The sequence below is a fragment of the Cannabis sativa genome, chromosome 9 (genome assembly GCF_029168945.1).
Source record: "Cannabis sativa cultivar Pink pepper isolate KNU-18-1 chromosome 9, ASM2916894v1, whole genome shotgun sequence".
NCBI classification, from domain to species: Eukaryota; Viridiplantae; Streptophyta; class Magnoliopsida; order Rosales; family Cannabaceae; genus Cannabis; species Cannabis sativa.
In genome coordinates this window covers 58,146,403-58,168,378 of record NC_083609.1, presented here as the reverse complement: position 1 = coordinate 58,168,378, position 21,976 = coordinate 58,146,403, and the positions used below count along the sequence as shown (strand labels likewise).

Here is a 21,976-nt window from a genome sequence, read left to right as displayed (position 1 = left end):
TCAGTTCCACTTACCATAAAACAAAAAAAAAAAATTAATTCACACACATTTTTATTTAATGTTTCTTAAACTTGGGTAGATTTTTTAATCTTTCTCTCTTGAAATCTGGTGAATGATATAACTTGTTTTTTAAATAAAAAGGGTTTTTTTGTTGGATGGAAGAAAATAAAATTGAACAAAAAAAAAGTCTTTTTTTTTTTTTAAATCAACAAAATCAAAATTCAAGAATGTGAAACTTTAGTTTTTCCTCTAAAAGTTCTTATATAGAGTTGAGGCTAGAAATCATCATACTTGAGTGGTTTATTTATTTGTAATACTAGAGTTTATAATTACATAAAATACTAATTTTTATAATTTTTTTTATATATTTTTACGGTATTCTAGAACCACAAGAAATCAACATAAAAAATAATGCATAAATAACAAAAAATCAACAACAAAATAATAATAATTTAACATAAAAATACATAAAAAAATCTATTTTATGTAAATAAAATCTAATTTTGTAATTTTTTTCAAATTATGATTTTTTTATTTTTATACTTCAAAATAATTTTCTTTGCATTTTTACAAAATTCTACATAGAAACTCCTATTGCAACTAACGCTGCAACTTAAATTGTAACAAAAAATCATATAGAAACCCCTATTGCAACTAGCGCTGCAACCACTTTAGAAACTCAAACCGTAAATTTAAAAAAAAAAAAAAATAATATATGGGATTAAAAGAATATCAAAACTATTCGTAGGAACTTAACATTTTATTAAAAACTAATAATAAAAAAAAACCTTAATTGTTATCATTTTTAATAGACTAAAACTATAAATCTCAAGGATTAAAAAAAACAAAGAAAATCTTATTAAAAATTTCTATTTTTTTTTTTAAAAAAAAAATCTCAACAAAAATAAATACATTTTACCACATGCACCATTTTCAGTTTCACTTACCATAACATAATAATATTAATTCACATATTATTTTTAATATTTCTCAATAGTTTCACTCGGGTACATTTTTTAATGTTTCCCTTTTCAAATCTAAGGAATGATATAACTTTTTTGATTAAAACGGGTTCTTTTTTTTGGATGGAACAAAATAAAAAGAACATTTTTTTTTGGGTAATAATAAGTTAAAAAGCACAATTTGGTTGAAATTTCCAAGTCACTGACTGAAACTCAGCTTTGGTTCAAAGGCTCTCTCTCTCTCTTTCTTTCTCTCCATATTCAAATTTCAATGCCAATTCCCACTCTCTTGTTCATTTTTACATTGGTATATTTTCATAACAAGTGTGTGGTATTTCGCCTTTTCTTCCATCCCAAATAATAGCTCTCAAAATTTGGCTGGCTATAAATCTTAATGTTACATTCTTCGATCGACAACGACTAGCAAACCGTTCGTCCGTAACAAATCGATGCAATGTAGAGATTTTTCGCCCATTTTTCCTGCACAAAGAAAATATTTTGAGGTACACGATAAGGCGATTGATGTTTCGTTAATTTACCAGAGTTTGAAAGTTTTCCTTACCTTGACATGGCTGCTAGGGAAAGCAGAGGTACGCAGAGTTTCTTGAGTTTCATCCATTAATTTACGTTTCGGTATGCTCAAAATGAAGGCTGCTTGATCAGCAGTGGCAGCCATTGATGTTATTCTGTAACCATTTTCCCATCGTCTGTGTATACCTTCACTTGGGTACAGAAAGTCGAGCTCCACAACCTAGTAGTTCGAAATCAATTAGAACAACCGGGAAAAATGTTGGAACTTCTAAATAATATTTCTAGCAATTTAGGGAGCTGATTATAACTAGTCTTTACCTGATCAGAATATCCAGCATTCCTGGACATGACCAAACCCCATCGGTTGCCAGCGGTTGTCATGGATGTGACATGGAAACCTTCTTTCCACTTCTTATTTATCCACTTGTATGGAAAAGATTCACTTACTTTGTAGGATTGTTGGGTGTAAGGGGTACCTAAAATGATGCACCATCAAGAGTAACAGTAAGCATCGATTTATTAAAATAGGAAACAAGTAATACAGAACAGATGAACAATATCAAATTTATGCAATATAAAGTTCATTTCCTTTCTCAAGCAAAAAGTAATAATCCACTTTTCACCTTGACTCTCTCTGAGTTTGATTCTTTCATATGTTTAAATTACATTATTTTCCGTAATATCACTAACATAAGTATGTTGACAGGTATTGTTTCTATACCAGGATGGCCATAGAAATAAAATAACTAAGCTAGCCTGACTCGAACATTCAAGACCAGACATTGAAGGTAAACAAAAAGCTCACATTCATGCTCCTATAGGCTATAGCTAATAATCACAGGTGCAAGCACTCTATTCTGCAAACAATAATTGATTTATATGCAGCCAAAGAAATTAATGTTACCTTTGGACATAACGACACACTATTCTACAAACATTAATGGTATTTTCAATATTGATTCATATGCAGCAAAGAAATTAATGTTACCTTTGGACATAACGACTAAAGAGCTACCATTAGTTGCACCAGCTATTGAACTGATGTAGTAATTCTTTTCCCATTGTTCCATGATCCAATCCTGAGAAGAAATAAAATGAGCTACACTCGCTATGAAAAGCCTAGCAACATGATTTAATAATGACAGAATATCACAGTAGTTAATATTCTACAATAGATCATAGTAGTCGGTCCTCTTTACAATACCTTATGCAAGAAAAATGTTGACAGCTCATAAACCTGTGAAGAAAAACCAGTGCCAGCATCCATAATAAGAGCCCAAAGGTTTCCAGATGAGGCCACAGCACTGATAAACAACCCATCTTCATTTCCCTTGTCTACATGTTGATGAAGCCTCGCATCGGCCACATTATAGTGATACCTACAAGACCAAGAAGAGGTTTACTTCATGCTATGCAAAAAGACTTAGCAACATAACTCTCATTTTATTTCTGGACAAGGCTAGTTTCAAGACACTAATGTGCACAAGTTTTTATTCATTTATGTAAGCTGTGAATGTATATGCATTCTAAATTGGTAATACAAATTCATTCTCACCCTGACATGCCACAGGATAGAATGGTTTGCACGGTAAACAAACATGATATAAGTTAAAGAGTCACAAGAAAAAACGTGATGCAAACTTCATTCATGAGAAACTAAATTGCGATCTCTTAACATTGCTCTAAGAACAATTATGAATGACTTACAGCAGAGGAGGAAATGTGGAAAAAATGCAATGCTAATCCTTTCTTTTAATAGAAGAGAAAAAAATCCAATCAGCAATCACCTCTGTTTCATTGGCCGCTTCGCATTGTATACTGAAATCCACTGGGTTGCTGGACTACCTAGTCGTACTTTCTTCTTTGGTTGCTCATCTTCTTCTAGATTAATGGGCGTCCTTCCTCGTTTTTGCCCCACCTATTTTTAAAAAGCCTAAAAATTAGTTTCAAGGAAGAACATCAAACACACAGAAGAGACTAAATATATTTTGATTACCTTAAGAGCACCATCTATTCTAATTGGTCTTAATGGTACTATTGGCTCTATCAGGCTATCAAAATATGATATCAGCTTGGCATAGTTTGGCTCTTCATCAAACTTCATATTTGTAACAGCTTCAAGAAACTGCTTGAATGGTGCTGGACAAAAGCAGCACATCAACTCAGGAGAAATAGCCATCTTTTTCTTACATACCAGAAAGCTTTTGTTATCACCCTGCAGATTTAGAGCAATGTTAGGGAGAGTGTAACCATATATCAGAAGTTTTAAGCACGTTTCGTAAAGCAACAGCTCACCTGATAACCCTGCCAGGGTAACCTTCCTTTTATGAGAAAGACTAATGTGTATGCTAATGACTCGAGATCATCCCGTCTACTGCCAGTTCGACCTAAGTGTGCATGCACACTTGCATATCTTATTGTTCCCCTGCCAAAAGCAATTACATGATAATGGAAAAATTGAGCACGAGAAGGTTTGTTGCAAATATAAAAATTATAATACCTCTAAGTAATAAAATATGCACACCTGAATATGTCAGGCCTCTGATCATATTCAACATGTTGACCAGAAGATGCATCTTTCCATCTAGAGGCTGAAAGAGAATACATCACAATAACAAGTATCAATGCCATGAGCATGCAGACATACAAAACCATTTATAAGTTTTTTGTGAGAAAATTCAGAAAAATGACACGGTTGAAAGGATAAGAAGTCGGAAAAGAAACAATACCCAGTCCAAGATCAACAAGATATAGTTTCTTCTCATCGACTGTTCCAGGTTGACCAAGTAAAAAATTCTCGGGCTTTACATCTCCATGCACAAACCTATTTAGAATTAGAAAATTTGAAAATAATCAACAATGCATTTGTTGGAAGGATATTACAATTGAAGTGTTTCTAGAAACATGGTGAAAAATGTGAATTTATGAAGAACTTACCCTTTCAAGTGAAGCTTCTCAAGAATTGATATTGCTTCAACAGCAATGCAAGCCGCCATATTTGGTGACATCCTAGTTTAGAAATTAACAAGTTTAGATCAACTATTACTTATAAAAAAATATTCCTAGATATGCATATACTGTGTGAGTATGATAGAATGAAACATCATGATACAATAGAGAGATCTTAGTATCTTACGACTGTCCGAGAGAATTCCAAACATCCCAAAGACTGGGTCCAAGCATATCCATGACCTGAAATATCCAGAGTATGTTATACACCAAATATATGATTCAGAAAATATTCTAATAAGTGTATCAATATCAAATCTCACCAGAATATAGAAATCTCCTTGGCGACCCTTGTAATGAACCCATGGAATTCCATAACATCCATTTAGAGTACTAAAAGAACATAAAATAAAATCAATTAGATAATATGTTTACGAAAATCAGACAACTATCATATTCGATTATGAAAGTAGACAGCAATAACAATGTACTTACTTGTACACTGTCCATTCATAAGGGGGGCCATAATTGCATCCCTTACTATTTCGGTGCTCAAACTTCAAGGCCACCTACCAAAAAAATTGTACAAACTTCAGGCATCTTGTGATTAGCTATCTGAAACATTAAAACAAGATTATCGTCTACATTCATACCTCAACTGCATCAGCTCCCGTTCTACCACTGCCCCCACTAACCCTTCGACCAACATAGACTTGACCAAAACCACCCTTGCCCAACTTCCTTTCTGTCTTATACACAGGAGAATTTCCCACCTGTACCTGCAACCCACAACAGAAAGATAAGACAATATTTTCGTCATAATAGCAGTTAGATACGAGTAACTTCACAGCCAGTCTATGTAAAATGAGAATGTATCTAGTATATCCAAGCCACTTCATTCGTACTGAATGGATAAATAGAGTTGAAATGCAGTGTCAAGTAAGAGAAAGTCCTACTCATTTTTTCAATGATATGGTACCACAAATAATGCCAATCAATTTAGAAGCAAAAATAGTTTAATGCATAATTAAGCAAACAGTTAGTACCCTATCCGGGACAGGAGTTGTGCTTGCTTCTTCTTCAACTCCCATTACTTTGTCAGCACTTCTACCACCCACAATTTCGATATCTTTGTCTTCTACAACGTCTACACAATTGTAACCCGGTGCTTTAGGAACAACCACAGAAGGTTTGGGTTCTAAATCAATCAACTTAGTTCCACGGCCTCGTCCAACTGCAGTCTGTTTTGTCAGTATCGCCGGTGACTGCCCTTTCGCAACTGCCTTACCACCTCTTCCTCTTCCACCTCCAACTCTCCTCCTAGTTTTATTCTGAGCAGGAAGTTCCCAGTTTTCAGCCAGATCAATTTGTTGCGGGGAAGGCTGAAGATCACCAATTCGTTTCGATCTCCGCACTCCAGTTTGCAACTCTGGCATCCTCAACCCATGCAAATCACATCCACTTAAAACATCCCAAATCCCTTAAAAAATGTTCTGCATCTCAAAATACCCAAAATGAAAAAAACAAAGCTCATCAAAACCCTAGTTTGTTATTCTTCACATACAAAGTCCTAATATAAAATAGCCAAAGTATACACTTATGACTGATACCCATGCCCAGCTAGTCAACATAGTATCAAGGAGTTACCAATACAGAAAATACAAATATCAACACAACCAGTTTCATTTCCTTCCCTAAAACAAAGCTTCCCAAACACCCAAAACAAAATAAAAATAAAAATACAATCTTTAGAAAGAAAAAAAGAAAGAAAATCCATCTACAATGTATATATTACTTCTCTACAATAATCAACAATCGGATTCAAAAAAAAAAAAAAATCATCCACTTACTACCACAACACGATCATCGCCCCCAAAAAATCAAAATATTCAAAACAAAAAAAAAAAAACAAACCCACTCATCAACCAAAATAAAAATAACAATAACAATAACAATAAACATTATTCACCTTTCAAATCGACCATACATTGATTTTCAGTAAACCGATCATCAAAATTTTTTTTTTAAAAAAAAAAATCCACAAAATACAGGAGAGAACATATAAACAAAAACCGATCATCTACAACTACAAAAAAGAATCAACTAACAAAATAAATATATATTTAAATAAAAAAAACAATAAATATATAGACAGATAGATAGAGAGATACCTGGTGAAACAGATCGGTTTATGGAGAATCTAAGAAAGAAAAAAAGGATCGGAAATGGAAAAAAGGATGATGGATGAAAGAGATCTTGATGTTGGTATTGGATGGGTGTTGTTCTTGACCTTATCTATCTTATTCTTATTTGCTTTGAGTGAAAACAGAGGAACACAACACATACATATTTGTGTTTTGAATGTTTGGGGTTATAAATTTACTTTCATTTCTATTTAAATTTTCTAAATCTATTTATCTTCTTTTATTATTTTCGGTTTTGTATTAATTAATTTTTTAAGACAACATAAATAAAAAATAAATGTGTGATTTTTTTTTATATATATATAATATTAATAATATGAAAATTGAAATGTGGGTTGTTGGTTGATTCTTCTTATCTTCTTTTCCTTTTTTTCAATTCTCTTATTTATTTATTTTCTTAGTATATTTTAAAGGTTTATATTTTTTTATTAAAGAAATCAGTCAATCAGGACATTTTTTTTATTGAAAATACAATTTGGATTCAAATTAGAAAAATAAATTAATTAATCAGCTGTTCGATTCTCGAATAATTTTACAAAAGAAAATAAAATAAAATCAAATGAAAAAAGTTGTAACACACTTAATTTTAAAAACACATATATTCAGTTTATTTTACCACTTAAAAGATACAACAATAGATTTGTTGTAGAAGGTTAATTCAATTCATTAGTTTAAGCATTTTACTATTATATAATGTACGTATCTACTCCATTAGCAACTCGTTCAACTACAGGAGCCTGTTATCTTAACTACTAACAATAATTCAATAGTGAGGCACCGTAAAACAAAAAAACGAACCAATAACGAAATAAAATGAAATAAATCATGTTACAAAAACAAGACTAATCACAGTAGCATATAGATCCCGACCAAACCACACTTAAGCCCAAAAAAAATCGGCAAGCTTGGTTGGAGAAAAAAATAAGTTACTAACAAGTAAAATTAATAAAGAACTATATCTTATAGTGTTGTTGGATACTATAACACCTAATAACAATAGTATTTTTTTAAAAAACTACTACCTACCCGAATGCTCAATGCTTTTTTTTTTTTTTTATAGTTCTTTCTTTAATAGTTTTCCAAATTATTATTTGGGTAGGTTATTCAACCGTGAATATAAATATAGTTTACAAGAAAGAGGTTCTAAGTTCCAATCTACAAGAAAGAGTAGGTTATTTAACTTAATTTTCAAAAGAAATCATAACAATAAATAAAAACCTATTAAACACACGTGTAGACATTATTATAGCAACGTTTGAATTTCATTATGTTTGAAATGTGTAAAAATCCTCTTTCAAACAAAAAAAAAAGTGTAAAAATAACTTTTTAAACAAAAGATAATCTATTTTTGCCATATTAATTATCATTACACTTAGAACATGACTAATCATATTATTTTTTAAAGAGATTTTTTTTTATATATATATTTTCACTTTAAAAGTAGTTTTTTTTTTCTATATTTTTATAGAAATCCACATAAAAATCAACCTAAATCATAATTAAGATTTACAATTAATGAAGTAGTCTAAACTATAATTTTTTTTTAAATAAAAAAAGATACAAAAATAATATATAGAGTAATTTTTTTTTTTAAAATTCCTTTTATAATTTTTTTTATTTTAATTATTAAAATGTTCTTTATTAATTAATAACTACTTTACATTAATATATAATTTTTTTAATACATACTGTCCTCTTATTTATTTCTTTAAATAATTAAATAAATAAAGTGTGATGGAGTTGTTTTTAGGTAATTGAAATTTGATAGAAACGAGTGTAATGATGGGTTTTGCATTTGGGGGAGGGTGGATTGGATTTGTGGTGATCTGATGAGATGTGTGTTCAAAAAAGCCTTTTCCCTTTTTATGTGTGGAACACATTAATTGAACCTTTCTCTTTGCCAATCTAGTTTCTTAATAGACCATCCTCACTAACATTATCACAACATGAAGTTTTACAAATGAATATTGTTATTAAGCATCTTAATGTACCTAAGTATTGATGTGACATATTATGTATTTAGAGATTTTTAATATTTTTTAAATTAAAATTTACGACTTAATGGGATGTCATATTTTGTGGTACTTAACACTTTAACATTTTTATTTAGAAATAGTTACTTTTTTTATAATAATTAGGAAAAATTTATGGTGCATGAGTGCACTCATACATTTTTTATTTGTTTCGGTATTTAAGAAAAAAAATTAATTTATTTTTTATATATAATTATATACATTGTAGTTATTTTGAGAAATTAAAAAAAAAATGATGTCAAAAGTAGAGTTTAAATAATTGCTTACGAGTGTTTTCAGCGTGCTTTGTTCTTACTCGCATGCTCTCTAAAAAAATTTCTCATCACATATCCTAAAATTACCCTAGATCAAACATGCTTAACTGTGGAATTCTTTCGTGATGGGCTACCAAAAAATAAGATCTACCTTGTTAATATAGGTAGTACCAATCAATCTATTTAAGTTATCTTCAACTGTGTAGTCTCATACTTACACAATCTCAGAATCATCACACATGCCATCTTCTAGTCAATGTGGAATTGCACAACTTATTTGCTATTTTTCCTTACAGATTATAGGACTACTAACTGTCACAATCACTCCCTTATGTAGTCATATCTTGTGGTACTTAACACTTTAAAGTATCCTTTAATATTTATCTTTAATAATAGTTACTTTTTATATATAATAATTAGGAAAATTGTATGGTGCATGGTTGTATCGATGCATTTTTTTTTATTTCTTTTAGTATTCAAGAAAAAAAAAATTAGTCTATTTATATATATATAATTGTATACAATTTCTCAGAAAATTTAATATGTCAAAAGCAAAATTCAAACAGTTGCATACACATATTTTATTTTATTTTATAAGCGTGTGAAATAAATTATTTAAATAATATTTTTTGTTGTAAATTATTTAGAAAAAATTTATAATTTTACCGTGTATTTTTAATAATTATAACATATATGATTATGAAAAAAATTAGACTAATTTTGTTGTTATGTGGAAATAGGATGCATCGATTCAAGTGCAGCATAGAAGATCCCTTATAGTGAAACATGCGTGAGCAGGGCACTTTGACCTAACAATTTAATTTAATAATGATAATTTTATATGGTTCTCCAACATATGTTCACAATTTTGAATAATACATATTATACTATTCACAATTTTTGAATAAAAATAATTTCTAAGACTATTTAATTACATATTTTCTTTAGAAGAATGAGTAAATAATTAAGTCTTAACTGGATCGTCTTGCAAGGTGCCCTATTTGGTCATGGGCCTTCCACCTGTATTTTTTAAAGGATAAATTGAAAAATATCTTTTTTTTATTTCCATTAATAAAAAATACATTCATATTATATTTTATTAAAAGTGAAAATTACACCAAATATGGAATTTTATAAAAAAGTTTAATAAATATGGCATTTTAAACTTTACCACCCTTATATGGCATTTGTTCAAAGTTAATGTTTTTTATGGTATTTTATTTGCCACTTTTTTGTAAATTTAATTTTCAAATTCCATATTCTAGGTTTGTCTATTCAGCCCTAATTTTTTCAACTTCTTTCTCTCTAGTCGGCTGCCTCTCTCATTTTCTTCTCTGAGGAAGAAGTTGGTCAGGCTCCGAGTCAAGTTTCCGGCACCGTTCGCAAATTATCCTGCTCGGCCTGCTTTGACTCTCTCTGGTTCTGTTATTGTAAGTCTTCGTTTTTCCTCTGCGTAATTTTCTCGAACACCTTCTCTTCATTCCCCAATTTTTTTAATTTCCACTAATTTGCTTGGTACACCCAATTAGACTTGATTACAATTCAATATATACTATAGACTTGGTCGATGCCGCTTCCAAGTTCATCGGATGCGGAATACTATAGACCAAAAGGGTCACTTGATAACTATTCTAAAAAATGGAGTGCTGTGGTGGATTGTTTAACCTTGAAGACCAAAGGGTCTGCTCAAGTTCAGGTTTCTTGCTGAATTCTCTTGTAATTGGTTTTTTACCAAGATTTTTGAGGCCATTTCATCATTTCTTTTTAAATATTATTGATTGATAGATTGAGTATAATATTAACTTAATTTGCTTCTGCATATATTTGATGATATTTGCTTTTGATTTAATTTTTAATCTCTGTATTATGTTGTAATAAATTATCATGTGTTGAAACTTAGAATAATCTTAAGACACCTTCCTACACAGTTTGCCAAAGCTGTGGACATTAATTTGGGGGTTAGTGGGGTGCTCGTTGATTGAATTGAATTGAAATGTTTAGTTGAATATTAATTTGGGGTTAGTGGGGTGCTCGTTCTAAGTAGTAAATCTTTTTTTTTTCTTTTTTGAGAAAATTGGATTTTCTTTTACAGATTCTTTGAGTCAAAAGTTACATCATTCAGTGGAGCTGATGAAGTGTGTTCTGCAGAGACTAAAACCATTCCATCGATTCAGTGGAGCTGATGAAGTGTGTATTATGGAAGACTCTTATTAGGTGATATCAAATTCTATCTGTGAACGGGCAAAATGTATCTAGTGGCAGTGACTTTTGTAGAGTTCTAGACCAATGTAAAGTGGGCGACAGGATAAAGTTTCATTGTGTTAACTCATATTAATCTACATTATCTTCTTATAATGATAGTTTTAGAACAGAGTTAGAAAAATCTTAAGAGAATTTCAATTCTTACTCCAAAAATTTTTGAGTGCATAATATCTTTCTCATTTTAAAATATTTATTTTAACTTATTAACTAATTGATTGAGCTAGTCAAACTGTTAAAGTATATCATGAGTACCATGAACTGTAAAACAACAGTTTATTTTTAAGATTATTTGTTTAGAAAATGAGCTAGGCCTAGCCTCTTATGTTTAAAAATTGTTTAGATTTAAAAGGTGTTCTATGATTTTTCATAGAGTCGAAACTGGTTTCACTGGGTTTACAGGTTCGAAACTGGTTTCACATGTTTTGAGAGTTCTGCAATGAGGTTGCTCTATTTTATTATGTTATTGCATATTTTTAATTTTAAGTTACTTTTTTATTATTTTGTTTCTCGGTTAAGAACTTACACTTATATTTAGTTTTTAAATTATTGGTATGTATTGTGTGTTTTGATTTTATTTGATTAGTATTTTTTTTTTTGTATTTTTGTGTGTGTGTTTTTTATTTGGTTGTTTGATGAAACTGGTTTCAGTTAGCTTTATTATTTAACATTTATATTTTGTTATGATTTTTCAGCATCAAAACTGGTTTCACAGGTTTTAAGTGTTCTGTAATGGAGTTGCTCTATTTTTATGATGTTATTGTATATTTTTTAGTTTGTATAAAACTAGTTTTATTATTGTCTGATATTTGAACAAAAATGTCTGCTTTATTTTAAATAACCAGTTTCTGACACACTTATTATTTTATTATTTTCGTAACTTTTTTTTAACATTATTATTGTTCATAATTGATTTTTAAGTTTCAGTTTTTTATTTGGTAATTCCAAGAAACTGGTATTATCAGTTAATTTTTATTTTGGTTGCTTTATTAATAATTGGTTTCTCCCTCCCACTATTTTTTTGTTATTCTTTTATGGTTTTTATTGCGTTTTTGTCTCTTTAATATAAAATTTATATGTTCGAAACTGGTTTTTAAATTTAGTATCTTTTTTGAAAGTTTAGTTATTAGGCATTGTGTATTTTTCATTGCGTTGTTGATGAAACTGGTTTTTTTTTTTTTGCTTCTTTTAATGAAATAATTAGTTTTTTTTTTTATATTGATGAAACTGGTTTTTAAAGCTAGTAACGTCTTTAGATTATAATTTTTTTTCATTATTTTATTGATGAAACAATTTTTTTTTTCTGCTACTTTTAATGAAATTATTAATTTTTTTAATGTTGATGAAACTGGTTTTTAAAGTTTATATCATTTTTAGATTATAATTTTTTATACTGTATTTTTTTTTGTTCATTATGGTGTTGATGAATTGATTTTTTTACTACTTTTATTAAAATAATTAGTTCATTTTAATATATAGAATTAATTAGTTTATTAATTTATTACGTTGATAAAATTATTTTGATATTGCATCAATTTCTATAAAAAAACAAAAACAAAAAAGTAGTAGTTTAAAAAAGTAGCTTCAGTTTGAGTAAAAAAAAATAGCTTCAACTGAGAATTTTTTTTAGTGTTTTATTTTTTAAAAGATAAAAAAGAAAAAGAAAAAGAAGAAAAAAAAAAAGAAATACAATTTTAAAATTTTTTATGGCATTCTTTTTTAAATAAAATGAACTTTTCCCATATTTTTAAGTTTTTTTTAAAAAATGCCATATTTAGTACAATTAAGTTTTTATGCCATATATATCAAAACTTATCTTCCATTTCCCATATTTTTGTAAATAGCCCTTATTAAAATATATTCACTTTTATTAGTGGGTGGCCTAATATACTCTTACTCTCTACTTAAGTCGAGTATATAATTTATATTAACCTAAATGGTGCAATAGGTACATTATCTATAAAAGTGAGTATATATATATTAAAGAATATGAAAATAAAGGTAAAAAATAAAATAAGTAAAGTGGGTATACAATGTAATTTCCTCTAATACGGGTAATACTTTGGGCTTAAAATGGATTGTCAATTACACTAAAAAACAATTATTTACACTATATACTGAAATTTCTAGCTTTTTTACTTTTTTTTTTGTTGGGTAGAATTTTTTTCAAAACTACTGTGTAAGTTTTATACTATGCATTGTGTTAAATTTTTACTGTTATTCTACGGTTATTTTTTAGTTGTTCTATTTTGTGTTTCATTGTTGTTTTATAAAAACACAATATTTTTTAAAAAAAAAAAATTGTGTAATAATATTTTTGTAAAAGTTAATCCAGATTTCAGTATTTTTGTAAGTTTCCTTAAACAATGACGACACACCTTTTCAAGAGGAAATTAGACTCTATACCCTTTTTATATTGTCCTCTTTTATTTTTACCCTATTTTTTAAAGTCTACTATTTTTATCTCTTTTTTTAAATACTTTGTCAATTTTGCCCTGTCACTTCAATATACTCTTCATGTGACTCTCTTATGTTAGGGTATTTTAGGTATAATACAAATAAAAAGTAGTGGGCTTCAATTAAATATAAATTAGAGGTAAATTTAGTTAATTGATAAATAAAAGAGGTATTTTTGAATATAATCCAATTTCTCATGTATGGACAAGCCCAACCCAATATTCAAATCACCCACGTTCACAATATTCATGTGCAACACGTGGCTGTCATGTTTCAATTACTCCAGTATCTACGTAGCATTTACCCACGTGACTTTTATCACATTATGAGTAAATGTTCTCTATAAAATATGTTCAACTTTTTGTCCTTTTCATTTTCATTTTAATTTTTGATATTGAGTAATTCTTCTCAATATCTTTACATCATCTAATTCTTTTTTTCCTAAAATTATTTATCATCAATAATTACATACACAAAAATTGCACAAAAATGATAAATAATTAACGAAAAATGAGACCAAACAACTTAGATTTCACTGATATTTTGACATTTCATAATGAACAAATTAATTTCAACTCAAAATAAAGTTGATAATAATAATAATAAAAAAACAAATGGTGTTGGAATGACCCAATCAATGTCCAAATTCATAGATTTTGGGCTCTCCTTTTAAGTTTAAAGACTCTGCAAATGCAACAAAACATCCTATTTCACTTCCGTAAAAGATACACATCAAAATGATTACACTAGAAAAGCATAGATACAAGCAAAATATCCCTGACTAGTATCCAGAATCTAATGAGAGAGAGATACAATTCAAGCTCTGTATTTAGATCTGATTAAGAGAGAGAAGCAAATATTACAAGAATGGATGGAATACATGGTGTTGGTGTTGGTGTTGTTGATGGCGGTGTCAAGATTGCATTGGCATCGTAGAAACCGAGTATGGTTCGTGACCGTGCATCCTCAAGCGATAAATGCAAGTATGAGAAGGGCTTCCATGGTTTGAAGTGAAATCTAACCTGATAGTATCAACAACGTTAGAGCCCACTGACTCCAACACATTGAAGGTCTGTGCATTGCTCTTCTCAAGGTCATAACTGAACTCGGCTAGAAGAAACATCTTCTCTGAATCATATGACCATTCAGAATTTTGCTCCTGCAGCCACCCGGAGACTCTGCAATTCTTCGGAGCACTTGATCTGTCGAAAGCAACACTCTATACAGAAAACATATATACCTTAGTGTTAGTACAACATGCACATAGAAGAGAAAAAGTAGGTACTACAAATGCAAGACAGAAAACCGATATGAAACTAACTTCAATATAGAATTATAAAATAATTACTCAGAATACTCCGAGTTTTGACTTTTAGAAAGAAATTTGTATCAATTAACTTTATTTTCCACACATAAAAAATTTTCCATTCCTCCCATATTTCACTGTTGATCAATATGAATATCTACTAATGGGTGTGTGTGAGTTGGGGGGAAAGGGTTCGATCCCCACTTGTATCAAAATAAATATATGAATATCTTATTCATAAGAAATGTGAGGATAGAAAATTTCCAAACAGTAATTACCAAACAACTGTTCTGGCCTAAGAGAATTTCCAAACACCCAAGTTTAAAATTTCCCAAAAGAATTGGAAATAACAACTCAAAAGCAACACATATTTGTACCATTATCCCTGCCTGGGAAAATCAGAATTTATTAAAGCCATCTAGCCTATTATTACCCTTGAAACTTTATTACATAATACCAGTATATGAAACTCTATTTCTTGCATGCTACATCATGTGACAAGCTTCAACAAATATCAGCGCATAATCATTTACATAGACTAAAATCGGAAGAACCATCCAACATCAAAACATATACAGAATCAGCTCAGTCCCATACACATCTAAAACCACAACACAACAAAAATTTAAGACTGGTCTATAAAAACACCATTATTGATCCAGGAAGTGCAATTGACAAATAAGAAAACTGATATACAAATATTCAATTAAAAATATATAGTCACAGTGTCAAAGATAAATACAAGTTATAAATAAACGGTATTAGAGATTCATCCACAAACTAAAAAATCTATTTGGCCAATTTCATCAAAGACGTTTTTGGTAAGAGATGCACATTACTATACATAAAATCTGGTGGGTCTATAGTCATACAATCCATGACATATCAACTTGCCTAGAAATCATCATCAACATGTTCAATACTAAATATTCCTTGTCAATTTAAGCATTGGCAAAACTTATCAATATAGTGCTGCTGTAATTAAATCATTCATATATCACATGCAATAAGCATGAAATCTTCTACCATAACAAGACTCCAAAACAAGGTTATTCGCTCTATATAAAATGGTATGTAGAGAAAATAATACCTTGGCAACATGCTCCAGAGTAACAGCTTCAGGAATAATTGCTGTCCTGAGCCTAATCTCAACAAATCCACTACTGCCCTTCAATGCAAAACATTGTCCCGGCTCTCCAAAACTCGGCTTTAACATCTTTCTGGCATCATTGTGAACATCATAACTTGCACTCCTTAAAAACCACTTGCCTCCTTTTCCTACCAAATAAGGTTCAGAGTGTTTGACAACCATGCCTCCACCACTACCCAAAGCATAATCCACCCGCCCAAGCCCATCAGCTGCGTGTTTCTCAATCTCCTTCAATACCAAATCTCTTGCATACACTCTAATGTCATTCAAACTAGCTTTTCCATTACCATCATCATCTCCTGTAATTTTGTTCTTCAGTTCTTCAAAAATCTTATTAAACTCATCCTTAGACAACCAATTCACATCTTTCAATTCACCCAATGATCTCGCTAAAGATTCACCTTGGGACTCCAATTCAATCAATCTATTCTCCAAAACAGACCCTTTTTCCTCAATCATTTTCCCAACTTCTTCTCTCAACCCTCCAACCTCATGATCAATCTTCCGATCAACGACCTCCACTTGAACCTGCATCATCTTCGTAGTAGACTTAAAAAGCTTCTCAATTTCCGCAATTCTACCCTCGAAATCAGAAAACGCTAAAGGAGAACCACCTTCCCCATCATCTCCAGATCCCAAAGCAAACTTCCTAACAATCTGAACAAGACCAGCAAGCAAAAGCAGAAGAACGAAGTTCTTACCGAAGACACTAAGGGCGGTGGCCCAACGGGGCTTCGGAGAGGCGACCTTCCGACTTCTCCGACCGTTGGTTGTCAACGGAGGCGAGACCGTGGATGTCGCAGCAGATTTTTTGGTCTGTACGGCTTCCCTTGAAGTTCGCTCGAGAACAGCCTCACTCCTAATCGAATGGTGACTCAGATCTCTGCCATTTCCGGTGGTGGATTTATCATCACCGGTTTTGTTTTGGGGCTCGGCGGAAACCAACTCGATATTCTTTGACTTCTCTGTTGACACCACAACCGCCGACCTCCGCCGAGTACCGGGATTCGCCGTAATGGATACGGTCGAAGCCGACATTGGATTTCTCTGAACTCTGCAACTGCAATTTGATATTGGATTTCTGAGTGTTAGTTTTCAAATCGAAAACCGAAACCCTAGAAAAATTTCAAAATCGAAAATTGGGGGAAAATCCGAGAAAGGGGAAAACTGAATGACCATCGACCGATGCGACAGTTTGTGTTTGAATATTTGTTTGATTCTTGTTCTGAGGTGACTTAATGGGCTTTATTGGGCCCAACCCAATTTTCAGGTGAACTATGTCAATAATACCATTTTTATATACTTCAATTATGAAAATAGCATTTTAAGTTTCTTCATAAATCCCAAGTTTCTTCTAACACTTTTTTTTTGACGTGGTTCTTCTAACGCTTTTTGTTGTGAATGTATTCATAGTTTTGAGATTAGAACTTTATAAATTTAATAATCGTTTAGCGGTACTTAATGTATTAATAAAATTGTATTTTATTAGCACAAACTTTAATAGGATTTTAAATAGGGTATATGCAATTACTGCGTCAAGCCAATACATTTACTATATAGTATTCAGAATCGGAATAAATTAATGGAGAAATGTAACAGAATAAGTAAAAAGTAATCAAAATATTTGTAATATATTGTTTACTAAATTTTTTTGGAAATAAAATAGTTGTGATTTATCTTGTTTACTTTATTAAGAAACGTAATCGGAATACTAAAATTGACTAATTTGTCCTTTTGAGTTAAATTATATTACATGGTAGCTATTTTGTAAGATATATTTTAAAGGATAAAGTTGTCATTATATATTTAATATTAAAAAATAAAATAAAAATAATTAAAATCCATTACCTTTATAGCACGTTTACTATACAGTAATCAGAATCGGAATAAATTAATGGAGAAATGTAACGGAATAAATGAAAAATAATCGGAATCAATATTTGTAATATGTTGTTTACTAAAATTTTTTAGAAATGGAATAGTTGTGATTTATCTTGTTTACTTTATTAGGAAACGTAATTGGAATGCTTAAATTGACTAAATTGCCCTTTTGAGTTAAACTATATTATATGGTAGTTATTTTGCAAGACATATTTTAAAGGACAAAATTGTCATTATATATTTAATATTAAAAATAAAATAAAAATAATAAAAATCAATTACCCTTAATGGCATTCCTTACAAAATTGGTGGGGGAAGTTCTCCCTTTCTTTTCTCCCTTATTTAATCAACTTCTCCCTTTCCTAATTTTAATAATACAAGTAAACAAATGTAAGGGAATGATTACCTTATTATTGATTCACATTACTTATTAGTAAACATGCCATTAATGACATTCTTTACAAAATTAGTGGAGACTCCCTTATTTAATCAAGTTCTCCCTTTCTAATTTTAATAATGTAAGTAAACAAACCTTACCATTGATTTCTATTACTTATTAGTGTATTAGTAAACATGCCAGTATCAATAATTATTTCTAAATCTTTTTTTAACATATTCAAAAATAATAGAGCCTCCTATTTTATTAAATAATAATTCAGATATTATTTTTCATTTTAATGGTACAAAATGATATTAAGTTTAATTTTTTATTAAAATATAATATGATAGTAATCTAATTTTTCTATGACCATACAAATTACATGGTTTTGTATATGTTGGTGCTGAAAATTAGTTTGAAGCTGATTATATTTAAAGAAAAAAACAAGCTTAGGGTGTATTTTATACCATATGAAAAATAGAAGGTATGATTTGTTATTTATTAAAATAGAGAGTCTGATCGGTAATTTTTTTAAAACATAAAGAGCTTGTTTGGAACATCGTATTGTATTGTATCATATTGTATAATATTAATTAATACAATACTATTATGTTAACTACTCACTTACATTAATTGGTTGTGTGAAATTATACTATCTTTATTATAAACTCGACTAAAATCGCAGTCCTTAACTTTGGCGCTGGACTCTAAGCTCGACTTTTCCAATCTCGATCCCCAACCACAAACCTCACCTTAGCCCCTAACCCAGACCTCGACCCTGGCCCTAACCTTGGATCTTGTACTTGGACCCTAGCCCCGAACTCAACTTCGGCCCCCACCCCGAATTCAACTTCGACCTGACCCCCACCCCCAACCCGACCTTTAATTATTTTAAATAATATTATAATACAAGTTAATATATATTTAATTTTAGCATTTGTTAAGTATTTTCAATACAAAATCTACAATTGCAGATTCCTTGAAGATCAATTTTGGTTGTCTTTTATAGATGAATAGCTGAGAGCTCCTTCTATATTAGAGCAAAAGACCATCTGAATTATGATTTTTTTCAGAGCAAAATTCGAGTTTTTCTCAAAAGGTTCAACCCTATTTTATTATGTGAAGGTCTCTACGGAAGGAAGTTATAGTATCAATATCAATATGTACAAAACTTTGTAAAGTGTTGGGGTCTTTGAACTGTTTTAAAATCCACAAATTTCCCGACGTGTACACCCATATATCTACACTTGTTCATGCATGTTTCACTCACTTTTGCAGCCGTTTCGTATTGCTATCCATCTAATGTTGTTGCTTAAATACAAGACCAACCTGAGCGTGCTGTGCGGGTATTGGCCAGGATGAGAAATCTGAAACTTTGTTTTCTTTGTTTGGTTATGTGAATGCCCCTTATGAAAAGGGCAATATGCTGTCACATGTTCTCAAGCATATGCCAAAAAATGGTGTCCACCACAGTCATTTATATATGAACAACTTGGTAATTCTAGCTTTCATGTTTAAATAATGCTATACATACACCCAAATAATATGTTTGGATGTTAAAAAAAGTTAGCACTTGGATTTAGAGACTGAATGCTCCATGACACACACCATGGATATAAGAACATCAATTAGGAAGCAAAATATGAATAAGTTGAATTAGTGGAACTGAAATAACACTTTTACCCTATTTTGTATCAAAAACCCTTTGTATCAAAAATGTAGAAGCAATATTGAACTCACTGCTATATATATATAATTCTTTCATACAGTAATATATAATCAATACATAATATTTTATGTCCTAAACTAATATGTGTTTTCAACTCTAATACTACACATACTCATACTCCAATCGAATGTGCTGTGAAATCCCAAAATTAACTTTAACACACCCAAAACAAATGGATGGACATTATCATAGAACCAAAGAAAAGCCATTCTCTTTTTTTTTTACCCTTTCGTTATATTGCAAAAAACCAAGAAGAAAAGGTTTAAAAAAGAAAAGCCAATTTTCCATGTGTGCTTATCAATTCTATAAATGTAGATAAGAAGCCTTCGAACATCAAAAGAAATCCAAGCTGAGATTTTTCACAGATCCCAAATAATTTATTTTTGATCACAATAATTTAATAACTAAAAGAACTCATTAATAAAAGGGAAATTTACAAAAATACTGGAATTTTGGTTAACTTTTACAAAAATACTGTCACACGGAATTTTTTTCAAAAATACTGTGTTTTTATAAAACACCAGTAAAACACAAAGCAGAACAACTCAAAACAACAGTAGAACACTAGTAAAACACTAGTAGAACACCAGTGAAAACTTAACACAGTATACTGCAGTATGAAACTTATAAAAAAACACAGTAAAAAGTAAAAAATACCGCTTGACAGTATTTTTGTAAAAAAATGGCAAAAGTTAGTATACCATGTAAATTTCCCTTAATAAAATCACAAAAGCCCGAAAAAGGAAAAGAAATAAGGAAGACCTAACAGACCATATATATATATACTAGAAGAAAGTTACGTGCAGACACGTATTTTATGTTAGGTGCTCTATAATTTAATTGAGAAAGATTTAATAAATAATCATATAATTTAAAATAGTTTAAAAACTAATTTTAATTAATGTGTGGCGTTATTTGAAAAGTAATAGTGAAAATCAAATTTAAAATTCATGGGTCACTTTTTAAAAATATGCGAATTAAAAATATGCCGCTATCTACATTCCAAATGAGATTGTTAGTATCTTTTTTAATTTTAACTTAATTTTAATAACATGATATGTTTTGTAATATACCGTGGTGTAGGAAATTTTTCCTATCTGCATGTTGGTTTGTCACGTATGATTTTTTCCTTGTGATTGTATAATTCAATTTTTTCTACATCCAAGTCAAATGGTATTAATAATAGTAAGATATCGGAACAAAAATTTTATAGAGTAGGTATTGTAGTAGTTTTATGGAGTAAAAACAATAGTGCAGATGTATTTGAAAAAAAGGGGTGCTAACAGATGCCACGTAATAGATGCCACCTTCTTGTCCAATTTAATTATGCATTGAAGATGCTAATATACTTGCATCAACTGCATTGGTTCCTTTGTCCATAAGATCAAGTTTTGTTAGCATTTCAAATATTCTTTCACCTAAAACATAAGTTATAATGGAGAAAAATTATTTCTTAGCCTGTAAATGAAAACCGATCAACACAAAATAAGACACGGAAGTATCAGACTACCTAAAGGATCAACTTCTCTTGCAAGTTTTATTGCATCTGATGTAGCAGTATCTTGATTTACAGGAGATATAGCCAATATGATAGAGTTGGGCTACAAAATAGAAAATATCAATAAGTATGAGGAAGAGCAAAAGAAGACTGTTGTTGAAATTATGTATATGAAAACAAAATTTTCAATTCTTCTATAAATGATCAACAAAGAGTGGTTTAAAGGGAACCATATTTTCAATATCTTCACCAATGGTTTTTGGTTGTCCCTCTACATCCGCAAATATTTGGTACTTGATATTATATATCCATCATATTTACCGAATAAAGAAATGAAATACTACTTCCTTTGACTGAAATAAATAGAAGAGAATTATTACCTAC

General features: G+C 30.2%; 2 protein-coding genes across 3 annotated transcripts; both read right to left on the bottom strand.

Moving 5' to 3' along the window:
- Positions 1–1,093: 1,093 nt before the first annotated feature.
- LOC115721997 (casein kinase 1-like protein HD16) lies at positions 1,094–6,973 on the bottom strand. Of its 2 annotated transcripts, none has more exons than XM_030651114.2 (17): positions 6,614–6,973; positions 5,489–5,935; positions 5,096–5,221; positions 4,938–5,011; positions 4,766–4,835; positions 4,630–4,685; positions 4,431–4,502; positions 4,223–4,317; positions 4,018–4,084; positions 3,789–3,918; positions 3,490–3,708; positions 3,281–3,411; positions 2,698–2,872; positions 2,482–2,572; positions 1,812–1,969; positions 1,525–1,713; positions 1,094–1,442 (listed from the first exon to the last, which is right to left on the bottom strand). In XM_030651114.2, exons 2-17 carry the CDS (start codon positions 5,876–5,878, stop codon positions 1,383–1,385), a joined length of 2,103 nt encoding a protein of 700 aa, XP_030506974.2. In that variant the 5' UTR covers positions 5,879–5,935; positions 6,614–6,973; the 3' UTR covers positions 1,094–1,382. The 2 variants fall into 2 exon arrangements, with proteins under 2 accessions (XP_030506974.2, XP_030506975.2); XM_030651115.2 differs by having other exon boundaries at positions 5,489–5,941; positions 6,614–6,825.
- A 7,245-nt stretch (positions 6,974–14,218) lies between these two features.
- On the bottom strand, positions 14,219–17,369 carry LOC115722609 (SUN domain-containing protein 1). The gene is made up of 2 exons (XM_030651854.2): positions 16,046–17,369; positions 14,219–14,868 (listed from the first exon to the last, which is right to left on the bottom strand). The coding sequence occupies exons 1-2, from the start codon at positions 17,141–17,143 to the stop codon at positions 14,563–14,565; spliced, it is 1,404 nt and encodes a 467-aa protein (XP_030507714.2). The 5' UTR covers positions 17,144–17,369; the 3' UTR covers positions 14,219–14,562.
- Between the last annotated feature and the right edge of the window lie 4,607 nt (positions 17,370–21,976).